Source organism: Osmerus eperlanus, chromosome 8 (assembly GCF_963692335.1).
Source record: "Osmerus eperlanus chromosome 8, fOsmEpe2.1, whole genome shotgun sequence".
NCBI classification, from domain to species: Eukaryota; Metazoa; Chordata; class Actinopteri; order Osmeriformes; family Osmeridae; genus Osmerus; species Osmerus eperlanus.
Window position 1 is genome coordinate 2250428 of NC_085025.1, and position 22772 is coordinate 2273199.

The window sequence follows — 22772 nt, forward strand, 5'->3', positions numbered from 1 at the left end:
TATCTGTTTGTTTTTTTCACTGTGTTATATGCTATTGTTTATATTTAATGCCTATAGACGTCTAAAAAGATCTATGCAAACTACAATACATCGTATGGGGCAAAAACACAGCTTTAAAGTAGCCTAAGAAAAGCGTGTCTGCCAGTCAGAATGACATCATTCTCTAATGGCGTTCCATTCTCCTCCGCCACCATCTCAGAAACTTCACCGGGGAAAGAAGTGTGATGATACAATCTCTTGTTTCTAGGCAGCTGTTCACTTCACGCCTGTCATGTTCACACGCATGGGAGCTTTGCAACTCGCACCAGAAATATCGCGCACACATGATATGTAATGCCCTTATGTCACATCCTATATAAAACACAATTACAAGGTGGGCTATTATTGAAAATATGATATATTCCATTGATACAAAAAAATTATGTACATCTAAATTCTAATTGGCTTTATATGTTCTTTAGTTATATCAACAGGATGACAGGACCACTTTCCGAGAACATGCTAAAAGGAAGACAGTGGTAGTATCAGTCGCATTAAGGTATTATTCCATTATAGTTCGATTGTCGTCAGTGAACTCATCAAAGTTGTTTAACCATGAATATGTATCATCAATTATGATTTCCTACAGTTCATTAATTGCATATTTCTCACATTCTGCCTACGTATTGACAACCCAAATAGATGACATGCAGTAAAATCTCATTAACCAACCATTAAATACATGTTGTGCAAGTGATTCCTCAGTTTTAACAATATGTCTAGAAACATCTGAATTACTTACTCTACCATAACATTCAATGAAAAAACTAAAAAGCACTACAAATTGAATAATCTTATGGATTCATTAGTGTAGAACTGAACTGAAGAATATGTTGTAACATTTTCGGTGACCAAACCATTTCTCATTGAGACATTTTGTGACAGAACACTGATATAAAAATTGTGAACATGAAACAGAACAAAACTTAGTTTAATTTTTTCAATGTTAATTTACAGCAAGGATCATCCTAACTTTGTAGGTTAAATATGCAAAGGCTCTTTAAATTATGTTGCAGGATACACTGAGTAATACCATGATGTATGGAATAAATGTCTGTAAATAATAAACATTTGTACATTTTAAAATATATTCTTACATCTTAGCAACAAAGACAACAGCGCACCGATGATTCAAACACTAAACCTTGAAGCAAGGCAGACAACCTTGGTTTTATACATAAATAAATAATTCATAAGACACTTGACAAACAACTTGGGTGGTCTTGAAGCCAGGAATAATGAATGTTGGTCCTAATTATCTTTGATCTGTTTTGTATCCTTAGTCTTGGGCGGTATGATCTTCACTTCGAAGGGGATGAAGAATTCTAAGAGCGCTTGTGAGTCTTTTGGATCAAGACAGTACTCCTGAGCGATCTTGTCCGGAGTCCATCTTTGGGGTTCTTGTTTGTGATTATTGAGAACCGTGAGGGCTTCAACAATGGACAGTTTGCCTTTGGGAACGTCTGTGATTTCAACAATGCCATAAGGAGACCCTGGCAGGCTGAACTTTAACTTCCTGCGATCCTTGTCTTTCTCCTCAGTGACTTGCTTGGGATCCTGTTGGGGTAAACAGTTATAAAAAACAACAACTACAGCAACAATGCAATTACATATTGATTGTTGCCATCTAGATCAGCTAGTTCTAAACTGTTGTGTCTATAAGACAATTAACTTGAAGAACATTACGATCTTATTAAAACTAGAACAGTTTTTCTTAAAGTGATGATGCTCGTCGCATATAGCAGACACAAGGTTTCAAAGTTGACATTTCTGATCCACTGAAATGTGATTCGGGCGAACAAAATACAATTTGTAATAGTTTCGACAATGAGTTCGTTGTCTTTTAGTCAAGCTGACCTCTGTCGTTGGATCTTTTGATTCCACATACACAGACTTCAGCAACGATAAAAGTGGATCATTCCTTTTATGGATGTCTTCCATTATGTCTGTGACTGTAATAAAAGAATACACAACACAATTACCGTAAAACAACATTACTTACTATATTTGGGGGATGGACATGGTAATGGCTTAAGTTATGTAGCCTGACATGACCCTCCGATGCAGATAGCTAGCTTCGTGTTGCTCAAGTTCCCCAATGTCAATACGCTTACTTACCCTCAGTAGTTGGAGCAGGAACAATGTTGACAGAATGCCGAGGTGCTGCCAGAGGCTTTTCCTTCGATATTTCTCGGTGTGCTCTGTTTTCTAGATTGAAATTTCTAAACATGCGTGTTACTCGTGCACCCATATTTGACATGTTGTTACCAAATCTACTGATGCTGTAGTTGAACTCCGGTGTTAATAAAGCTTGCCAGACGTTTAAAACGGAAGCCGAGAAGCTTCTTCATATACGTTGTAAATGTTACAGCGACATCTGCTGTTAAGAATTAGAAAACGCATAGACATGTGTGAAGTAATCTAAATGGCAACAGGTGGCAGTATTTATCAAATATTTTGGAATGATTCAACGTAATTTCCTTGATTAGCTTTACCGTACTTCATTCTGAGCGACTGTTTATTCCAAAAATTACAAAAAGAATGTAGGCCGATTGTGGATCAATGTTTGCACTTAGTTGTGACAAAAGTTTTCAATTAATGGAGAAATGTAATTAATCGAAACTCAATGTATAAGTTGCGTTAAGTCTTACAAAATCGGCCTATTACATTAACGTCACTGTGTCCAATCCCGACCGCTGTAAACTACTATTGTCCAACCCCGAACGGGGTTTGGACACTCAGTTTCCGGTCTTTTTGCCAGCATTTTCTTTTGCTATCGCCAGCAAAGTGTAAGTAGTATTATTTTAGGCATACCAAACAATCTACGTGTAAAATTTCATGAACATATATGGACGTTTACATGTCTAAATAATATAGGACAGTTACTTTGGCCGAAAGACCACTCGGCGACACTCGGGCGACGCTTGGGCGACGATCTTTACTCTGACAAGTGTGTCTTTGTTGTCATCGTACTGCTAGCATATGAGTGTATTTCAATGCTAGCTTAACACTACTTTGTCTTGCCAATGAAAATACACGATCATGTGTGACGTGATCTGTAGTCGAGGGGAGGAAGGGATGGGGACTAGCAAACTTTGAGAAGAGTTCAACAAAACATCCAGCAGGTGGTGGTATACAGTCAAATTGAGATTGTATCGCATAGTTTGGAGATGTTGAAGCGTGATATCTTATTGTGGAGGACATAACTACGTCCCCGGATATGTTGACAGCATTGATGGTCAGTTTGGTGACCCTGGGTCAAGTTAATATCCCCAGAAAAACAGCAGCGGCCAGTGTTTAGAAGTGCGATCGGGTTTGGACAAGGGTAGCGCACGGCTAATTTACCGGCGCCAGCGTCTTTTGACCGGCTCTAGTAAAGGCTAAGCTAACTCTAAATTTTTAAACAATATTTACCCCGAAAGGTAAGAAGTTAAAGCTTAACGTGAAATCAGTAAATCAGCTGAAAACGTGATACGATTATTTTTATCAATATTTGAAGTGGCATTTTCTCAGAATGTTAGCTAAAAACCGGTCGGGATTGGACACAGTGACGCTACATGACCGGGCGAGCGAGAACGAATGGCCGTGATCATCAGCTAAATTGGAAAGTGTGCGCTGCTCTGGCAATTTGGGCTATGCTGAACATGGGTAACAGTGCGTTCACACTGCAGCGGAGCGGGCGGCGCGTGGCGTCGGCTTCCAATTCATTTTCAATGAAACCAGGCGTTGACGCTCGCGTAGGGCATTGTGGGAAGGCGAGCGGAGCGGAGCGGAGCGTTGCAAGTTGGATTTTCTCAACTTTATGTAAATGAGGAGCGTGAAAACGCTAGCGTTGGCCAATCGGATTGGTTTCTTGTTTCTTGTAACGTAGCAACTGTTCGTCATGGTAAACATTTCTAGGTTTGACAATTTCAAGATGGAGGAGAAACTTTTCGTATGTGTCTGCACACCCAGTTCTGTTCAGAACAAAGTTACTAATGTGACGAGCCTGAATTTAAAGATTACATTAAACTAATAATGCATGGTGCATGGTTGCCGATGTCGTCATTGTTCCTAGTGTGTTTTTATAGCCTACTTTTAAATGTAGTCGTCACATTACGTGACTGTTCTGTGCCACTGCTAGCTCGCTAGCCCAGCCTACAAACGACTGGTTGAGTGACCGGTGGCGTAACATGTATTCTACTGTAATCTTGCACTAGTAAAATCTTGCACTTACATAAATGTTGTGTAAAAGTGGTATTTTGATCGATATTGTGAGTACATGAACCCAAATCTGCACGCTTGGCCATGACTACAACAGTGACCTTAGAGAACTACAACTCTGTATTAACTTGTCTAACACGCCCCCGAGCGTGGTGTACTGTGGGAAGGCAAGCGATGCAGAGCGTTAAAAAACGCTGCAGTGTGAACGCACTGTAAGGAATTTATGTAGTTCGTGACTTTTGATTCCTTAACATCATTATTTAATGACGATACAACACAACTGTGAAACTTTTGAGTTTATTCACAGAGGACAGTTCAATATCTTCTGATTGTTGCTTTGACATACTTGATTGACATTTTAAGGACTTAATTCACGATAGCAGTGGGATAAAACAGCTTTGAGCTTCACTCCGCTCATCTAGTTAACAGCACCTCGCTCACTTGCATTTGGAGGATTCAAGCGTCGAGTCTAGACCGTGTTGACCTGCACACTTTTTTACAGACAATGTCTGGGAATGTGAGACACAGAGTAACAGAATCACATGGAGCAAAGCCGTCTTCTCACTTCACTTATGCAAATCACTCTTTCTGATGTTTGGCTTTGGGTGGTGAATAGACTTAATGACGTATTTATGAATGATCAGGGAGAGATTAAAACTGCATTATTCAAATACTTCTTAATTTTGGGGAATTAAATGTTTGCATGCATGCGCCTTCTTGATGTCAGTAGGTCTGAATGTGAATAAGCTGTATGTGAATAACAGCTACTTTGGTCACTATTACATTGTACAAAATAATATGTGAACACATGTAGTTGAACACACAACATTGTTTTCCTGTTTATTACTTACCAATCCTCAACACTTCTCCCAGAAATCACTTCTCCCTTCCAGAATACATTTCTGACAGTGACTGTTAACCGTTTCCATCCCAACCAAGATACATATCCTAATTGACTTGAAAAGCAAGAAGTGAATATTCCTTGCGTGCAGTTAAGATCATTTGGTTGAATGCTACACCAATAGCATGGACCCCAGAGAACACGTTTCTGAGGTAAACGCTCACATCCACTAGACACACACACACACATACACACACACACAGCAGGACATACACAAACACAAAACACAACACACGCACAAAGAAAATTGCAAATTGTAGCCTGCATGGGTTCTTTATCAATTACAAAGCGTAGAAAATATCAACACAAAAATACATTTTGTTTAAACATATATACAAATGTATGCATTATACAGGACGGTGACAACATACAGAGGGACATATCTGTATTTTAGTGGCGGGCCTTGAGACTTTGATATGAGGCAGGAAGTCTAACATACTGAACACATTCAAGTTCACACAAACTCAATTCTACAGCTCCACAGAAGCTTATCACCTCAAAGATGTCTGGCTTTATCTCAATAATCGATCAATTCCTATTTGGAATCAATTTTCTAGCTCAGAGTGAAGTGTGATTTGGCATATTCACCCATTGTGTATAAGAAAAAACTGTCAAGGAAGATTATCTGTTGACATGACCCCTTGTCCGAGCATTTTGAGGATATCAACACTGATAGTGAGAGCAGGAGGAATAGAGATACAATAAAATGAGACTGTCGACCAGGAGGACAGCATAAAAACACCTCTGGGTGTGTAGACTTCTACCTCTTTGGAATCGTGTCAATAATACAGTCAAGAGCAGAAAAAAGGTGACTATGTTTAGGATTAGAAACAGCCTGATGTAGGAGGCTGTGCCAGACAGACTGTCACTCCTTGCGGTGGCCACCATGTGAACTTCCTTGTATTTACGTCCCTTAATGAAGCCCCCTTTCCGGCCTTTGCGGTTGTCTCCGTAATCCATAAAGGCCCGTGAGTCCCCTTCACCCTCTTCTGGACTCTCTTCGTACACTCGCTTGTTTGTCTTCTGTCTCTCCTTCTTCTCACTCACCTCGATCTGAGCAAAGATATCCGGCATGTTCTCAGAGAGCTTGTCCCCGAGGTTCATTTTCTTGCCCCCTTTGCCTTTGCCCTGCTTCTTGGAGAGCGTGAACATCCTCTCGATCGCCTCCTCCGTCTTCTTCTTGTCGGAGAACTGGAGGAGGCGTTCCGCGGTCTTTCGGAAGCTGGCCGTGTTGAGCACACGCCCCAGGATGTGTCTCTCCAGCTGCTGGAAAACGGGCTTGGCATGCTGGAGGTTGTCCTCCACGACGTTGACAAACTCTTCCACCTCCTCCGGAGGGCTGTCCTGCACTCCTGCGGTCTTCTCAAAAACAATCTTCTTCTGGTCCACCAGCACCATCGCGAACAGAGGCTTACTGGTGACTTCTCCGGTGAGCAAGTAGATGGTGTAGGTGTGGTCCTTGGTGGCCAGGTAAATGTCAACCCTCTGGGCGTCGCCACGCAGGCTGAAACTCTGGACGTCCACCCCAGGCCCAAAGAAGATGTAGGCCACCCTGGTGTGGGGCTGCCTTAGTGGCATTGTCACATTCACATAGTTAGAGCCATTATAGGGGTATCCACGAGGGTAATTCCAGTACCCTAAAACTGCTTTGTTGCTGAAACCTGTGTCATCCATCCAGAACATTCTATAAGAGTCCTCTCCATGTTTGACAAAGGCTCCGTGCACACCATCTATCTTACTCTCCTGGAAGGGCAGGTCTGTGTTGTGAAAGAAGGCGCTCATGGCCCTGGTGGGGCTGTCGGGGTCCAGGTGGATGTGATCCACCAGCACCAGCAGCTGCGGGTGGAGGAGCAGCAGGTTCCTCTGGAAACCTCGGATCTTGAGGTCAGGGTTGTAAGCCGACTGGGCCTCCCCCCGGATGAACACCATCCCCTGCCTTTCCAGCGCCGCCTCCACCCTTCCCTGAGTATCCGCTGCCAAGCCCACCTTAAACTTCAGCCACTTGGAGTCACATGCCTCCGTCACCTGACCCTCCCAGGGCTTAAAGCAGGAGTCTGAGACAGCAGGGCCGAACAGAACCGCGTTGTTGAGAAACGTGTACTTGGGCCCGTACAGCGCTTCCGTGATGAAAGGCACACCGTTGGGGGCGAAGGTGAACGTGTTCTGATCAGGGTGCTCATGCCCTGCGTTGAAGTTCCGCCACCCTTTGATCCAGTCTTTGTACTTGTTCCTGTGGACGATGTCAAATATGGCACGTCCTCCCAGCTTCCCCGACTTAAAGGAGAGGAACGAGCGGTTGGCGCCGGAGGGTTGAGCGCTTCCGTAAGTGACTACCCCCCAGTCCTCGAAGTAGTGGAGCCTGGGTGTGCCAAAGTCCGGAGGAGGCTGAGGAACCAAGCTAGGGTCATACCTGCAGACAACACACAACACTGAGTTTGAGACTTTTTCGTATTTCACACAACAAGGGTAGTTCATGGAGACAGAAAAACGGATTGTTCCTGAATTTACAGAAGCAGTGTCGACCAGCGGAGAGAGGGAGACTCACCAGATGAACTCTGTGTGCAGGGTGCACCATCTCTGGCCTCTGCCCGCCTGGCCCGGCCCCTCCACCACACGGTTCTGGTGGATCTTCTCAGCCAGCCAGTTACCGCTGCCGTTCCGCATCACGTAACGATCCAGGAACACCAGCTGGCTTTCAGGCCCGTAGAACCAGTTATAGTTGGAATCAGCTATCGCCACTGTCCGCTGGAACCCTGTTTAGACGTGGAAGGTCCAGGTAAAGAACTTTACAAAATATAGGTAGTATGGTATTTGGTGTGAACCCAGCATTATGCTTCTAAAACGTCAGTGGCATTTCAACATTGATACATTTTCGCAACACAGCGTCATGCGAATTTTTCGCTTGAGTTGAAAATCGCGATAGAAAATCGAATAGCGTCATTTGCGCGAATTTGTGTATTTGCATTGACTTGTGATCTCACCATGCGAAAAATTCGCTTCGCGTTCGGTGTGAACACAGCATCATATTAAAACCTCGAAGTTGTGGTTTGCTTTAGTGATGTGCAGGCTATGTTCTCAGAACCCAAATGTTGATTACATCTTTATGGTTGAATTGAAAGGAACCTGCGGCCCTGCTTGTATCAGCCAATCTCGTTTTACTGCACATCAGCCGTTTTCGTTTTACTGCATTTCCAGAAACACACGGTTCTCATTAATTTTGCTGACGCTAAGGACCTCTAAGAAAAGAGAATAGCATTTAAGTGTGAAAAAAGGATTTGAAACCTGGTAACTGGTACTAAACATTTGACCACAGTAATTCCCTTGTTAGGATAAAACAACAAGAGCACTGACCAAAAGCAGGCCTGGGAGTGGGGTACAAAACATTGAGGAGTTCAACTCATGATGCAGGGGGGACAGTGTTTACAGTCTGAGACGCATCATCCACCCCCTCATTATCTGCACACAAACACATACACACACACACGCTTTGAGAGCAATCATCCTGGAACTCAGGAGGTAGTTTCAGGATAATGTTCCCCTTTTCTGTCTGAGAGAGAAAGCTGGCATTGTAGGTGTGGGTCCAGGGCTCCCCTGGCTGAGGGCAATTAGAGCAGCTCTCCGAACGCCGTCAGAGCCACCCAGTCACAATACAGAAACTGTTAGCAGGGGGCTGTGAAACACCCAGACCCGGCCTCCGGGTCTCTCCCCTGCTCCTGCCCTCCCCCTAACCTTCAGACCAGCCTTTCAGGCCCGCCAGGAGAGGAGCAAAGCCAAATCTTTGCACTGCCTTGACAGGCATCGAGGAAGGTTGTAACTGCACGCATGCTTACATTTACATTTAGTTATTTAGCAGACGCTCTTATCCAGAGCGACTTACAGTACGTACAGGGACATTCCCCCCAAGGCACACAATGTCATTTGGCACGGCCGGGAATCGAATTGGCAACCTTCAGATTACTAGCCCGATTCCCTAACCTCTCAGCCACCTGACTCCCAATCTTCCCCCATGTGAAGACAAAAGAGTAGTCACTCTCCAGCAGCGGGCTAATGCTTGTTTGATGCCTAATCTGTTCACCACACAGGCAACATGGACGATGCTGGGTGCAGGCCAGCTTTCCCAGACGCTCACAAAGGAATAAACACTTATTCACGGTCTGCTGACTGGTGAAGTATTTATTTGCACCTCCCCAATTTAGTCCTATGAGGTTACTACAGTACATCATGTAATTAATTAAACAAAGGTACATAGGTACAAAGGTTCCTAAACCTGTTAATGAGTAGCGTCACAAATATGTGATCGTTCGAATGTGGGACCCACAGCGTAACATCACAAATATGTGATTTGAACACTTCCATTGATTATTTTCCAACACATAAGCCAGAGAAATGAGGGTACCTGGCAGGACGGTTCTGTAGAGGAAGGCAAAGTGTCTGTGGAGCCAGGGGTGGTCAAAGTGTCCGATGGAGAAGTGGCGTTGGACCAGGAACATGTACTGGAACAGAGAACGTGTGGTGTAGGTCCCGTAGGCCACGCCTTCGTACAACGAGCCGTCCGTCACATCCTGCAGAAGAACCATGGATTTCTCCATGATGGCCAGGACCTGCTTGGTCCACAGGTAGGCCTCCTGGAGGTATCCTGGAACAAGAGAGAGAGAGAACAGCGTGAAACATGAAATACTTTCGACCATGGGTTGAAACTGTAGAGTTATAGTCCTTAAACCTTGGTGAATTCAACTGTTTCCACACAGCTGAAACCCAGAAGAAGATTAACTGTGACTAGTACTGTATGTTAACCTAGCTGTCTCTAGCTACTGAGACGTGAGTCAGTTATGGTACTTATTCAGCACTAATTCCTATTTAAAAACACGACTCCTTGAGCAGATTCATACTGGAAAATCGAATTCCTCACGGCATGCAATGCACACTGCCAAACTCTTGTCATTTCAGGAAAGTATGACACTACCACACCAGTAAAGTAGTACTGAAAAGCTGGATTCAAAACATAGTTTACTATGAGAAAAAGAAACCACATAAACACTCGAACCACAGTTCCTTGAGGATTCCCTGTACCTCGATGGTGGAGACTGGCCACGCCCACTCTGAGTAGTCTGCCCCAGTGTGTGGTTTGGGCTAAGAGACCAAGGGCGGACACAGAGCAGGTATTTACCATCAAACAGGAACTCCTGGGACAAAGTCCACATTTACACAGACACCGTTTCACTACGCTCACACACAGCTCCACACTGTTGGGACTGTTCAGCATTTTCCATTATTAAACTACAAGCTCAAGTAAGTCTAGAAAACACACGCAAATCAAATTGAGTCAACTAAATTGGAGCAAAAGTAAAAAAAAAACGTAATTCCGCTAAATGTATTTGATCATCCGTGTAATATAGTTAATCAAAAGCTGTGGCAAACTATGAACCTAAAACATTGTACCCACGGCTTCACCACTAACACTAACGCTCGGTTTTGCAGTCCAGCAAATTCCTCAAGCAGCGATGTTGTTGGGTCTAATGATGTGGCTAGTTTGTCTAATGACTAGCAGATGGAATAATGCTGCTGTCATACTGCCCCCGTCCAAGCTGCTAGTGATGGTTGACCCTGTGGAGACCCGGAGTCTCCTTCGCTATACATTAAGCCCCCTACACGCTGAGAGCCAGGGAAGGCCTTGTCTGGTCGCTCCTTAGCAAACCATCACGCTCTGGTCAGGAGGAATGTGAGAGGTCGGGGGATTTGCTATTTTTGCACTGCTCTTTGCCCTAGTCTGTTGCTCAAATTCTCTCACAAGTGATGCATGGAAACAGGCAGGAAATGGCTGTATGATTCAGAATGTGTGATATGATATGTTATACAGAGTTTTAGATACCTAGTTATGTTGCAATAGCGTGAATGTGAAAATAGTTTGGGAGTTAATAGGCTTTACCCAGCTGTAAAAGCTGGTTGGCCATAAGGCAGCAGGTCTCTACGTCAGCCTCTCTTAGTCCTGGTCCTAGGGACCCCGTGTCCTGCATGTTCTAGATGTTTCCCTCTTCCAACACACCTGATTCAAAAGAATGGGTTGTTATGAAGCTCAGCATAAGCCTGATAACGACCCATTCATTTGACGAAGGTGTGTCGGAAGAGGGAAACATGCATTGAGAAAGGAACCAGGATTGGGAAAGGCTGGTCTAGGATATTGATGGATAAATTGCAAGCATCACTGTCCATATAATATCATTCTAATATCATTCAAATATCATTCTGTCAGGGCCTCTGGATAAGTGAAGCTTTGCCAGAAAAAAACAGCTGTTAAAAGTGCAAACTTTCTCTAAACAAATGAAATGTTCTAGAACTTTTCTATTGTACATGTCTACAAGTTTTAGAGATTACCACAGCACCTAACTTTGGTTTCTTTTATGTGTTTTTATAAGGGATGGATTGTATTTTCTATCCATCAGTAAGAATGGTGAAACAGCTCAGTATTCAGGTTAAGCTCCACTCGTCAAGGAATTTCCACGTAAGACAGTTGTGAGCTTTATCCATATTGGCTTAAAGCTAGCTTGGATCTACACAGGGATCTGTCTTGTGTGATCAACTTAGGGAGAGAGTGGATCAAATGATAAATCCCAATGTTTCAGATTGCTGTAGCAGTGCATTCCTTTTCATGTTGATGCTTGGCGGCTGTCCCCCAAATAGGGTTAGGGTTAGGGAACCCTAACCCTAACATCATACCTTTTGCACAGAAAATGAATGATGAATATGTGACAAAGGATGGTTGTAAGTTAATACTGGCATGAACATAGGGAAATATTTTGGTCTTGAGTTCAAAAAACAAAAAAGGTCACTGGTGATTTCTCCTCAGTCTTCCTTTTCCTATCCCCTCCCCATCCTTATCATAAGAGAGCGACACTGTTACCAAAGTGATCTCAATAAGACTGCTATCAATTATTTCACACTCAGTTCTTCTCATCCCAGAAACGCTTCCTCATCTACCAAACTGGGACTTCTGGAAACAGCAACAACACTTCACCTTCAGTTGGCCTCTGACAGAACACACAGTCCAAGATATTCAGGAAATTGAAACTAAACAATAAAAAGGAACCACTTAAAATAAGCAGGAAGTCATATAAAGCCTTTTCAACAGTCAAATACTCCACACAAACTCAACGCACAGACGCACGGTGAAAGAAATGTCCCTGTGGAACGGTGTGGAGAGAGTCAGTGCTGGAGAAACAATTAGGAGGGATTAGGAGCAGCTGGGATAACCCCAGGCTGGCTCAACTGAAATTCCAGTCAAGAATGTTCTAGTCCTGAGGGACAAGGGGTTGGCAAGCCCTGAGGAACCAGTTTCCCTTCTGTCAGATCAAGCTGGAAAGCTGCCCTCCATTTTAGCCCCACGTGATATAGGAAGTAGACTAGAGGAAGGAGGATGTGACAGAAGAAATAAAGTTGCCAAGACAGGATATTCTACAGTACAACGAATAAGCACTGTACCGATTTATTGGTCTTGTTTATACTCCCGAGTTGCCTTTCTTACTCCCTGTATCTTGACCATACACAGTTCACGTTAATCTTCTAGCCCAGTAAACCTTGAGGCCCAGTTTCCCAGACATGGATTAAGCCTAGTCTTAAAGTAAGAGCAAAATTCAATGAAGATCTGCATTGAAAAGGTGTTTAGTCTAGGACTAGGTTTAATCCATGTCCGGGCCTGAGTTCTTAGGTTGGTTTAGCCGCAGTTCTATGGGGCGTATGTTAAGCCCTGTGTGACACTGCTAAAAAGGGCTATACAGGTCAAATCTGTTTTGATTGAAATGGGTTATACTGGAGGTCTGTACAGGTGATACTTACCCTGGGTCATGTAGACCAGGCTACCCGTGAGCAGAGCCACACAGTTGGTGGGCTGGTGGTTGTGCAGGTACTGGAAGCCCCAGCCACGGACGTACGACTTCTCATACATGTAGCGGGTGGCGTTGCCGATCACCTGCAGGAAACGCTCCTGCTGCACCTTGCTCAGGTACTCGAACAGGAAGTCGTAAGCTGTGGCGAACCCGACCAGCGAGTGGGCCATCGGAACCTCATCCCAGGGGGCATCCTTGACCAACCTGAACGACAGAACGCGACAGACTACTGAGTCATGAGAGCGTGACACAGTGGTCTCATGGTGTTGATACAACTAAACACCCTGATGTCACCCAGGGAGTCAGGTGGCTGAGCGGTTAAAGAATCTGGCTAGTAATCAGAAGGTCGCTGGTTCGATTCCCGGCCGTGCCAAATGATGTTGTGTCCTTGGGCAAGGCACTTCACCCTACTTGCCTCGGGGGGAATGTCCCTGTACTTACTGTAAGTCGCTCTGGATAAGAGCGTCTGCTAAATGACTAAAAATGTAAATGATGTGTGAAGGGCTGTTACAAGAGCGCCGTATGCAACTTCTGTCTGCCTTGTAAGACACTGACAGAATGCTGACTCCACTTGTATTTTTAATAGCTGCTAATTGTTCTACGGGTAAAATAGTACTGACCCATGCATTACTACAACTCCACACCTGTTTAAAGGAGTTTTTTTTTTAAAAGAGTTTTTGTGTGCGTGATTATGTATAGATTGACTTCAGATGTGATCATAAAAGTACCCAGGCAACCTGTAGACTCAGCATTTGCACCACTGTGTGCTACTGTTGGTTTGTGCATTTTCATCTTCAGTTCAAATATCTAAGGAGCTTCCTTTTAAAGCGTATTGTTCACACATAGAAAAAGACATGGGGTTACACACCAAATCCGTCTGGCTTCAATTTGTCCATATGATGTTGCTCATTCATCCTTTTATATCTGTCAAGAGCTACTGTTAGTTCAATTAATCTGCCTGTAAGATGGATGAACCTGAAATGTAACAAAAAGGACCAAAGATTTTTAAGCTATAGTACGAATCCATCAGAAATGAGTCATAGATTCTTTCGACGACAGGCCTTGGTTCACCCACCAAGTTTAACGCACAATAAAAGGACTTCTAATGACAGAAGGGTGATTATGTGGCACTGCTTTGCAGGGAATTGCATTATGCCAAAACACACAATATCTCTCTTCGGTATGTTTGCATGAGGAGTGTGTAAAATCTGAACCAGGAACCAGAGCGCCACAAACTGGCGCTCTGGTTCCACAGGGAAACTGGAAGTTTCCCTGTGGTTGTAAGGTTCCCCTCCACAACTTGTTGGAAACGTAATTGAAGGCCATGATTACCACAATTGAATGATTTCTGGAGCCACTTTCAAGGTTCCCTGTGATTCTTGAAGACCATAATGAAAGTATGGGTGAAGCAAGAACTCACACTGTGTGGTTAAAACGTGAAAGCATATGTTCACTGAGTGTTTATTCCTCTACTGTGGCACAATCATCAATATTGAAGAGAAATGTTTGCAAATTGCACTAATACTAAGCTGTTTGTAGAAGTCCTAAAAATAAATCTAAAGGAGGCTACAATGAATGCTTTGAAGGAGGGCCATGATATGGATTATGACTGGGGTATGACTGGGGTATGAATTGGCTGAAATATTTCATAAGCACCATGACTAAAGCTGATGGCGACATAGCAAAGCCTTGACCTGTGTGTCATCCTTATACAGAAATTCAGATTCAGATTTTTTTTCCTTTTCCAAACTCTGACTAAGGTCTACTAAGGAAGTGAAAATCATGTTTTGTAAATGATGCGTTATTATGTTAAGTCAGCAAAGAGCCGAAGGCTTGGAATTAGAACAAAAGATCCTTGGAAGGGACTTTGAGGTGTGGTTATTTCTTAGATCTTCAGTATAAATGTAGGCTTTCTCAGAACTTAGATTTCAGGAACACACACACACTGACGTTAGAGCAAAGCAAGAACTTCCTTGGTCAGGTTTGTGTGTGTGTGTGTGTGTGTGTGTCTCAGTGACCCGATACCAAAATCCTCCATCAACCTGCCTACACCAGGCCATTCAGCTCACATATGAACATTTCATTTCCTTTGAACGGGGGCATGTTCAGCAATGAATTCAAACAGCTGCTAAACATATTTCCTGGACCACAGGCCTATCAGACCACAGACACATGAACAGTGGCACTCCTGAGTCTGGACGGACAGACTGTTAATCCACCGAGGCAGAGGGAGGTTCTGGTATTCAACCTCAGTGGTCAGATCCATAACTGGAGTACTAGGTGAGGAGAGATATAGATATATCAGGTGTAAACTCTCCAAGTAGATCAGTTTCATTCACGATAATGCTAAAAACATATACAGAGCTGCCGCCTGCCAGAGAGAATATAATAGATGTCTCCAAAGGTGGGGGCTGTATTTTTGGGGAATTTAAGGGAGAGACACGAATATCCACTCAAGCCTCTGGGTGACTGTCTCAAATTAAAAGCTCAAAATGAATTGATTATAAACTTGGTAAAAACATTCCTGATACGTTTTGGAAAAGTTTATATTCTTGTGACGCACTGATAGCTTCTGAAATGGACTTGCCTTTGGGTTAGGATTACATCATTTACTTGGAGTGCATGTTGCTACACGCAATCCTTCTCATGTTGCAGTGAGCATGTTACAATGAATAGAACATAGATTGTATCGCAGCAGCAACAACAACAACAAAACAGGACTGTGTCGTTAAGGTGACGCAGAAAAATATTAGAAAACAAAGACAGAAAATATACCAACTAGGCTGAGCTGCCATCCTCTCCATATAGTCTTTGGCCAGGTCCAGAGCTCCGGAGCGGTGTGGGTAGAGCAGGCAGAACATGGACAGCACCCCCAGGTTGTTCCCGTAGACCTCGTTCCAGCGGGCGCTGAACTCCGTCGGGCTCCAAGGGGGCAGGTACTCCTCCTGGTGCTCCAGCATGGCCTCCCCAGCGTCGCGGATCCTCCGGGCCATCTCCCGGTGTGTCCCTGCGGCCGCCGCCTGCAGCTCCTCCACCTCCGCCTGGCCGAAGTACAGCATGGGGTGACCGTCGTAGTTCCCACCCATGAAGGGGATCCCTGCTGCGGGGTCCACTTCCACCAGGACCGGGGCCATCAGGGGCCACAGCAGACTTATGAAGAACACTGTGGGGGCCCCACGGGTGTAAGCTTGCATCCTCACATCAGAGAGGGCACCGTGGCATTTCCAGAGGAGCTCAGCTGAGTGAGGACGGGGAGAAGGGGAGAAGGGAAAAGGGAGAGCAGGAAAGGGTTTGAGAAGGTCTGCCCATATTCTCCCAAGATTTTCTTACAAAGGCACTGCATTCCTGGAATAATTGGATACAGCTGTATTCCGGATCATTCTGGCCTTCCCTTCTGTTCTTAGAGGTTAGAAAACTTCCAGCTCAAAATCCTCGCAACAGACGACGCGACACTGTCGTAACTAAAGATAAAGTTCAGATCTCTGTTACTAAAACACAATGCTTATATTCTCATTCTACCCTAGAGAGTAGAGGAAGGTGGGCTACCTCACCATGAACAGTTGCTGGCATATCATCCTGAGGCCTTATTCTTTGTCCAACATTAGCCATGTATATTTAAAATGATAAAAGCCCTGGTTGTCTAAACGAAACATCCTCTGCTGGACTGGCTAAAGCAAAAATAGTGTAGGCTATGTATCAAATGACACACTACAGAGAAAGAAAAAGTTAGTCATCTCAGTAAGTTCCATGACATGACCTTAGTAGTCCTCTTGGCATTTCCCTGATGGAAATCATTTGGTAGTGATTAGAGAGGTGTCTAGACATTGGTCCACTTGAATGGCAAGCGTTTTCTTTGGTTCAGTTTGTTACACTGTATACCACTGCCTATAGAGGAACTAAAATATAACATATCCATCGTTCCACAACTCTAGATTTGACATTTAACCTCACGAGGTGTCACATTCCAGATAGAGGCACACAGTGCGTTCACCTGGTCAACGTAAACCTTGTTGGGTGGACCAAGTTGTCTTTGAGATAACGCCAAACACAAATTAATTGAGGTAATAAAGGAAGCCAAATCTATCTTTGTGAGAACGTCACAACGGCATTGTAAAATCACCTTGGAATTATACACAGTGTAGAAGAAAGACTCTTCTTCAGAGCACCAGTGGCTCATGCATTAAGCGTTGTTTGACAAAACCCAAATTGCAGGGTTTACATCAACCACCGAAACCCATACATTGTACTAGCGTTTCCTTCGCTGCCACTAAGCCTTACCTAAACCAAATAACAGCATATAGTAGCCTGTGGATAACAAAGTTTCAGAGCCACATCTCTTTGATACCTTCAGGAAGTCAGATACACATAGGTTATCTCGGGAATTAAAAGTGATTTGCTCAAATGTTCTGAATATTAGATTTACATTTACATTACATTTATTCATTTAGCAGACGCTTTTATCCAAAGCGACTTCCAAGAGAGAGCTTCACTTTGTAAAGCTCTCTCTGGAAGTTAGTGACCTATAGGTCACTGATCATAACAACGAGATAGCCACAAAACATTGCGAGTAGCCAAAACATGAAGCACACATTGTGAACAACCAAAATAAGTGCCAAAGGGAAGAACCATAAGAGCATGTAGTTAAACAAGTTACAATTAAACAACATTAACTGCTATAAGTGCAAGTACCTGTGGAAAAAGCAAGCAACAATAATAAAAACAATATATCACAGCGAGTACAAAAATGTAAGAGTTTTAGATGTTGTGTGTCTGTCCCATAAACAGACAGATTTACGGAATTTATTTCATTATTTAATTTATAGTCAATATGTGATGAGTAAAAACGAAATGGCAAATACTTTATAGATATTTTATCATCTATAGCCTACACCTAATCTCAACCGTTTCGTCTATGAAAATGATATTGATAATTTTTCCGTTAGAAAATGTGTGCATTTCACGCAACAAATAAGCTCGGTCGGGGGCTTTCCAGAAACTGGAAAATTACTTACTTTACCTGTCAAAACAGTTGCCTTGAACGTGTGCTCCAGTCGTAGTACTCCCCACAAGACGTTTCCTGCATATCAGAAAAGTAATCCACGCAACATTTCGATATGATGGGACTTTCTAATACTGAAGAAAAGTTACACTAAGTGCAAGGAGAAAGCTTGCGGTTCTGGAAAGGACGTCATGAGGAGGGGCAGTTGAGGAAATACTTAAAGGAGACAGAAAAAAAATCACTGGTTGCACACTTCCAGCCCGTCAGGTAGCATGGCAGGTCTTTCCAATCTCACTGCATTAGACATAATCATGTAATCAATCACTCGTGCACCTTTTGAGTGCATGATGAGTGCATGAACTACAGTATGACAGCCTTAATGAAATAACGTGGGTTTTTGTGCCACTGTAAATAATCAGCACAAAGCATTATGCTAATTGTAACAAAATTGTAGAACATCTTTATTTCATACACAGTACATTGAACACTTTCCCTAATGACTGAAACATAAGGCAATGGGTTAAAGTTTTACAGGTCAGATACAAAAGAATGAGTATGTGAAGTACAATCACTAAAGCTGCAATGCAACCTAAATAATAACACTTTGGCTGACACTATCAGCTAATACAGTTCTACCTGTCAGAACAATAACGCCAAAAGCATATTTAAGACATGTCATACAAGAAGTATGCTTCTAACAAGTGCAACCATTCAGAAGTCGGTTTGAGCACATCTCCAATTGGTACTGCATATGAAGCATAAGTATTCTACATTTTTTACACAATCACTCAAAAGACCACAACATGTACTGCTGGACCAAAATAACATACAGAAAACAAAGAGCATAGTCTTCTTTACCATTCAGCATTACAGTTTTCATACAGTAGGAAGGACTTATTATTGTATTCTTTTAAGAGAAAGGCGACACCAAAGAAGAGCAAGATTGTGCCATTTCTTGTAGGACAATACCTTTAAGAACACCTTCCACCAAACTGACACAAGGGTACACACCTTGAAAGGAATATCAAGTCACTGACCAAAATCCATACAGTTAAACAAGAACCCTGATAATACATACAGTAGTTGTATAATAGTGTTTACTGACACAAACCAACACAACAATACTGGACATGACGGACTGCCAGGACACACACACTCCTGTGACTATTTGAAGTTGCATTTCAACTCGGATCATATTTTTGAGGTAAGCAATTTTCTGTAATGTACCGAGACAATATCCTCTGCGTTTGGAGAGATCCTACTTATCCTGGTTGTTACAGCAGCTATGAACATGTACAGTACACTGGTGGATGGACCGAAGAGGTGAGGATTCAACCGTAACACCAACTACTCATCTTCATTACAAAAGGGTGGTTTTTACATTAAACAATGAGAACACTATGCTGTGTGCTGCTGACACACACACACACACACACAAACATACATTATTTTGGCAAGTCACAATTACGCACGTACAATAAACCACCTAACAACGTTCAGATGTAGGCAATGATGAAATAGTGGGGGGAGGGGAGAGAGAGAAATATAGAAATTGAAAGAGAAGGAGACAGACGGAGTATCACGGTGCTTTACATTCACATGGTGTTTCTAAATGGGAGTGTGACTCCTGTGCTTCATGGAGAGGGTGGTTCAGGTGAGGAACTACAGGAAACATGGAGGCACATTCCTCTCCTGAGGGCTGAGGGAGGGAGGGCTCTTAGGACTGACTTTGGACCATCTTGAGCAGGGAGTCTGGAGGCCTGGGGTAGTAGCCTGTGGTACACGGCTTGTTTGGTGAGAATCTGGGAAACTTGTAGTCTAGGGGAAGGTCTGTCAAGTCGAGAGAAAGAATATTCACCAATAATTCAATGAAGTCAGTCTATACAGCTTATAATCGTTATACTGATGTAGTTATATTGGGATTGGTCTGTGATTTGTACCTTTTGGAAAATGTACATACTTTTGGGAAACCAACTGGAATTGTGAAACATCAAAATATATGGGGGCAATGGTCACTACCCAAAAAACCCAGACAGTGTTGCCCCTGTCAAGAAACCAACACTGCCTCCTTCACTCCTAACAACCACCCAGTGAGAGATGCAGGGGATATATACATGTTTCTTTTAATAAACCTTACTATACATTGCCCTTCAAAATAAAAGTCTCCTAACTCCTGTCTCCCGTACCTGCGATGGCTTCCACACTGGGGATGGCCATGGTGCTGTACTTGTGGAGGCTGTGGCAGCACCAGGTGAGCCTCTGGCTCTCCTCCTCCCCTTCAACACTCTTATGGGTGTCGACAAAGTAGGAACCCCACTGCTCCGATGGTGCCGAGGGAGACTTCATGCCCTGGTCCTAAACAAAGGGTTCAGGAGTAAGATATATAAATGAGAGAGAGAAAAGAGGTGAGGGAGAGAGAAGGGGTGAGTGAGAGAAAGCAGGGGTGAGTGAGAGAGAGAGAGCAGGGGTGAGTGAGAGAGAGCAGGGGTGAGAGAGAGATTAGGGGTGAGTGAGAGAGAGAGAGCAGGGGTGAGAGAGATTAGGGGTGAGTGAGAGAGAGAGAGCATGGGTGAGAGAGAGATTAGGGGTGAGTGAGAGAGAGAGAGCAGGGGTGAGAGAAAGATTAGCGGTGAGTGAGAGAGAGCAGGGGTGAGAGAGAGATTAGGGGTGAGTGAGAGAGAGCAGGGGTGAGAGAGATTAGGGGTGAGTGAGAGAGAGAGAGCAGGGGTGAGAGAAAGATTAGCGGTGAGTGAGAGAGAGCAGGGGTGAGAGAGAGATTAGGGGTGAGTGAGAGAGAGCAGGGGTGAGAGAGAGATTAGGGGTGAGTGAGAGAGAGCAGGGGTGAGAGAGATTAGGGGTGAGTGAGAGAGAGCAGGGGTGAGAGAGAGATTAGGGGTGAGTGAGAGAGAGCAGGGGTGAGAGAGACATTAGGGGTGAGTGAGAGAGAGCAGGGGTGAGAGAGAGAGAGCAGGGGTGAGAGAGAGACAAAGTGAGAGCTAGGGAGAGATAAGACTATAGTGAACTTCCTCTCAACTGTATTACTTATCCACTGAGTGTTGATATGTGGTTAGGGTTACGGTAAAAACTGCAAAATAGGAAAAATATCTTTCTTAACAGGATGTAGTTAGAGATAATAAATAGATTAATCAAACCAGTTTGCAAGCTATACACTGTCATAATTATTGCATCATTTTAATGGAAGACATTGGGCATTTGGTTCTATGTAAAACAATTTACTTTGTTTAGATTTCCTTTACCAACAAGAAGTCAAACCTGAAATTAATACAAGTCCAGAGTGGTCAACATCATTTCTCCATTCACATTTTTATCGTTTATCGTCACATTTTTATCATTTTCATGATAACCCAAAAGCACATACTGTAGATGCGCTAAACTGGTGTTAAACGACAGAAACATGGTTATCATCTGTGAAAAAAACGTGTATGATTGTCTCTGATACAGGATAACGCCACTAAAACACACAGGCCTGGTTATTCTTGTGAAAGAAACTACTCCATAACTCTGAAGCAGAGGGGACGTCTCCACCATCTTATCACACTTGGCCATGATACAGATTCCAGTCAGGAAGTCAGAAGATAACCAGCGTCCATTAAACCAGGGGAACACAGAACAGAAACCTTGACAACCTCTACTACTGCAATTTCACTGTCCCAACAACTTGAACTATAGTCAAGTGAGAAGTCTTAGAAAGTAAAAAGAGAGAACTATACTAATCTAAATAGCAGCAGAAGTAGGAGAAGGAGAAAGGTTGAAACAAAGAAGGCCATGGAAGATGGCCTCTTGAAAAAGGCAGTGATGTGTCCGTCCTGATCACGTTCCAGGTTCACAGGCTAGCCCAACTCCCCTCTGTCTGGAACAAAACATCCTGCAGCCTGATACCTCTGGAGGAAGGGACTGTCAAGACCCAGGCTTTCAGCAGGCCCCAGCCTGGCCAGCGCTGAGAGACACGGGCTACTGCTGGGCGATATCCCATAGTTGTGAGCATTTCTTAAAGATATATTTTTGGGGGCATAACTGCCTGTATTATTTTATCGACAGAGATAGTTCATATGGAGAGGACATGAAATGTGGGAGAGAGAGAGAGAGAGGGAAAGACAAGTTGTGAGGATTTCTTTGTTGTTTTCTAGTGGTGTATCAGTTGCCCTTAAATGTGTTTTCTTGTCGTTTCTCTACAAAGCCTTAAGCAACGGTAATCTCACACAAGCCTGTTTCAGCATGTCTGGTTTCACTGGCTCCTCCATTAGATTTGAAACTGTAATGATATGGAACCACCACGGTATACTTACCACATAGTAATTGCTGAAAGCATTTACAAAAGGGCTCACCGAAAGAAGTATTGCGCAAGCGCACATATGCACTCTCACAATCTACAGAGGGTATGTTGTGGCACTCAGCCAATGAGAGGGAGGGAGGAGGATTCTAAAAGCTAGGCAGGGGGAAGGTGGGCGACTGCATTAAACGGAAACAGCTGCTCGTGTGAACTCACCTCAAACTTTCCCTTCTTCTCTAGAGGCTCCACTTGGGCCTCGTTGGACTTGGCAGCCTGGCTCTTCGGGATGCCCTCTCCTTCCATTTCCTCTGCGATCATCACCGTCTCCCATTTCCCAAAGCTGCTAGCTGGGAACATGTCCGATCGCATGCTATCCCCAAAGTATGCCACCTGTAGGGCAGGACACAGAGAGGAATCATCTCAACTGTTTTAGCAAAGTTTCTCTCAGGGAGGAAAGTG

The 22772-nt window shown here is 43.7% G+C and overlaps 4 protein-coding genes across 7 annotated transcripts in view; all 4 read right to left on the reverse strand.

Moving 5' to 3' along the window:
- Window positions 1–22772, reverse strand: part of slc16a10 (solute carrier family 16 member 10) — a 426623-nt gene that overhangs the window by 18722 nt on the left and 385129 nt on the right. The gene's annotated exons all lie outside the window — the stretch shown is intronic.
- ndufaf4 (NADH:ubiquinone oxidoreductase complex assembly factor 4) lies at window positions 875–2365 on the reverse strand. The gene is made up of 3 exons (XM_062467266.1): window positions 2158–2365; window positions 1897–1991; window positions 875–1596 (listed from the first exon to the last, which is right to left on the reverse strand). The coding sequence occupies exons 1-3, from the start codon at window positions 2297–2299 to the stop codon at window positions 1291–1293; spliced, it is 543 nt and encodes a 180-aa protein (XP_062323250.1). The 5' UTR covers window positions 2300–2365; the 3' UTR covers window positions 875–1290.
- On the reverse strand, window positions 5402–18216 carry dse (dermatan sulfate epimerase). Of its 4 annotated transcripts, none has more exons than XM_062467481.1 (6): window positions 18036–18216; window positions 15799–16261; window positions 12974–13227; window positions 9540–9779; window positions 7689–7896; window positions 5402–7553 (listed from the first exon to the last, which is right to left on the reverse strand). In XM_062467481.1, exons 2-6 carry the CDS (start codon window positions 16215–16217, stop codon window positions 5807–5809), a joined length of 2868 nt encoding a protein of 955 aa, XP_062323465.1. In that variant the 5' UTR covers window positions 16218–16261; window positions 18036–18216; the 3' UTR covers window positions 5402–5806. The 4 variants fall into 4 exon arrangements, with proteins under 4 accessions (XP_062323465.1, XP_062323464.1, XP_062323467.1 ...); XM_062467480.1 differs by having other exon boundaries at window positions 18041–18215; XM_062467483.1 differs by lacking the exon at window positions 18036–18216 and having other exon boundaries at window positions 15803–15878.
- The window catches only part of nt5dc1 (5'-nucleotidase domain containing 1), a 35294-nt gene continuing 30982 nt past the window's right edge, over window positions 18461–22772 (reverse strand). The window contains exons 10-12 of the mRNA XM_062467045.1: window positions 22530–22703; window positions 20209–20377; window positions 18461–19852 (exon numbers count right to left, since the gene is read on the reverse strand). Of these exons, the coding sequence (XP_062323029.1) occupies window positions 19740–19852; window positions 20209–20377; window positions 22530–22703 (456 nt within the window). The 3' untranslated portion in view covers window positions 18461–19739. The remainder of the gene's footprint in view (window positions 19853–20208; window positions 20378–22529; window positions 22704–22772) is intronic.

Excerpts from the sequence above, each read along its gene's own strand:
- ndufaf4 (XM_062467266.1), bottom strand. The coding sequence starts at position 2,299 with ATGTCAAATATGGGTGCACGAGTAACACGCATGTTTAGAAATTTCAAT. Across the intron at positions 1,992-2,157 it reads TCCTGCTCCAACTACTGAGG|TCACAGACATAATGGAAGAC; the intron begins GTAAGTAAGCGT and ends CTTTTATTACAG. Across the intron at positions 1,597-1,896 it reads CAAAAGATCCAACGACAGAG|GATCCCAAGCAAGTCACTGA; the intron begins GTCAGCTTGACT and ends TTACCCCAACAG.
- dse (XM_062467481.1), bottom strand. The coding sequence starts at position 16,217 with ATGCAAGCTTACACCCGTGGGGCCCCCACAGTGTTCTTCATAAGTCTG. Across the intron at positions 7,897-9,539 it reads CTACAGAACCGTCCTGCCAG|GGTTCCAGCGGACAGTGGCG; the intron begins GTACCCTCATTT and ends ACGTCTAAACAG. Across the intron at positions 7,554-7,688 it reads CTGCACACAGAGTTCATCTG|GTATGACCCTAGCTTGGTTC; the intron begins GTGAGTCTCCCT and ends TGTTGTCTGCAG.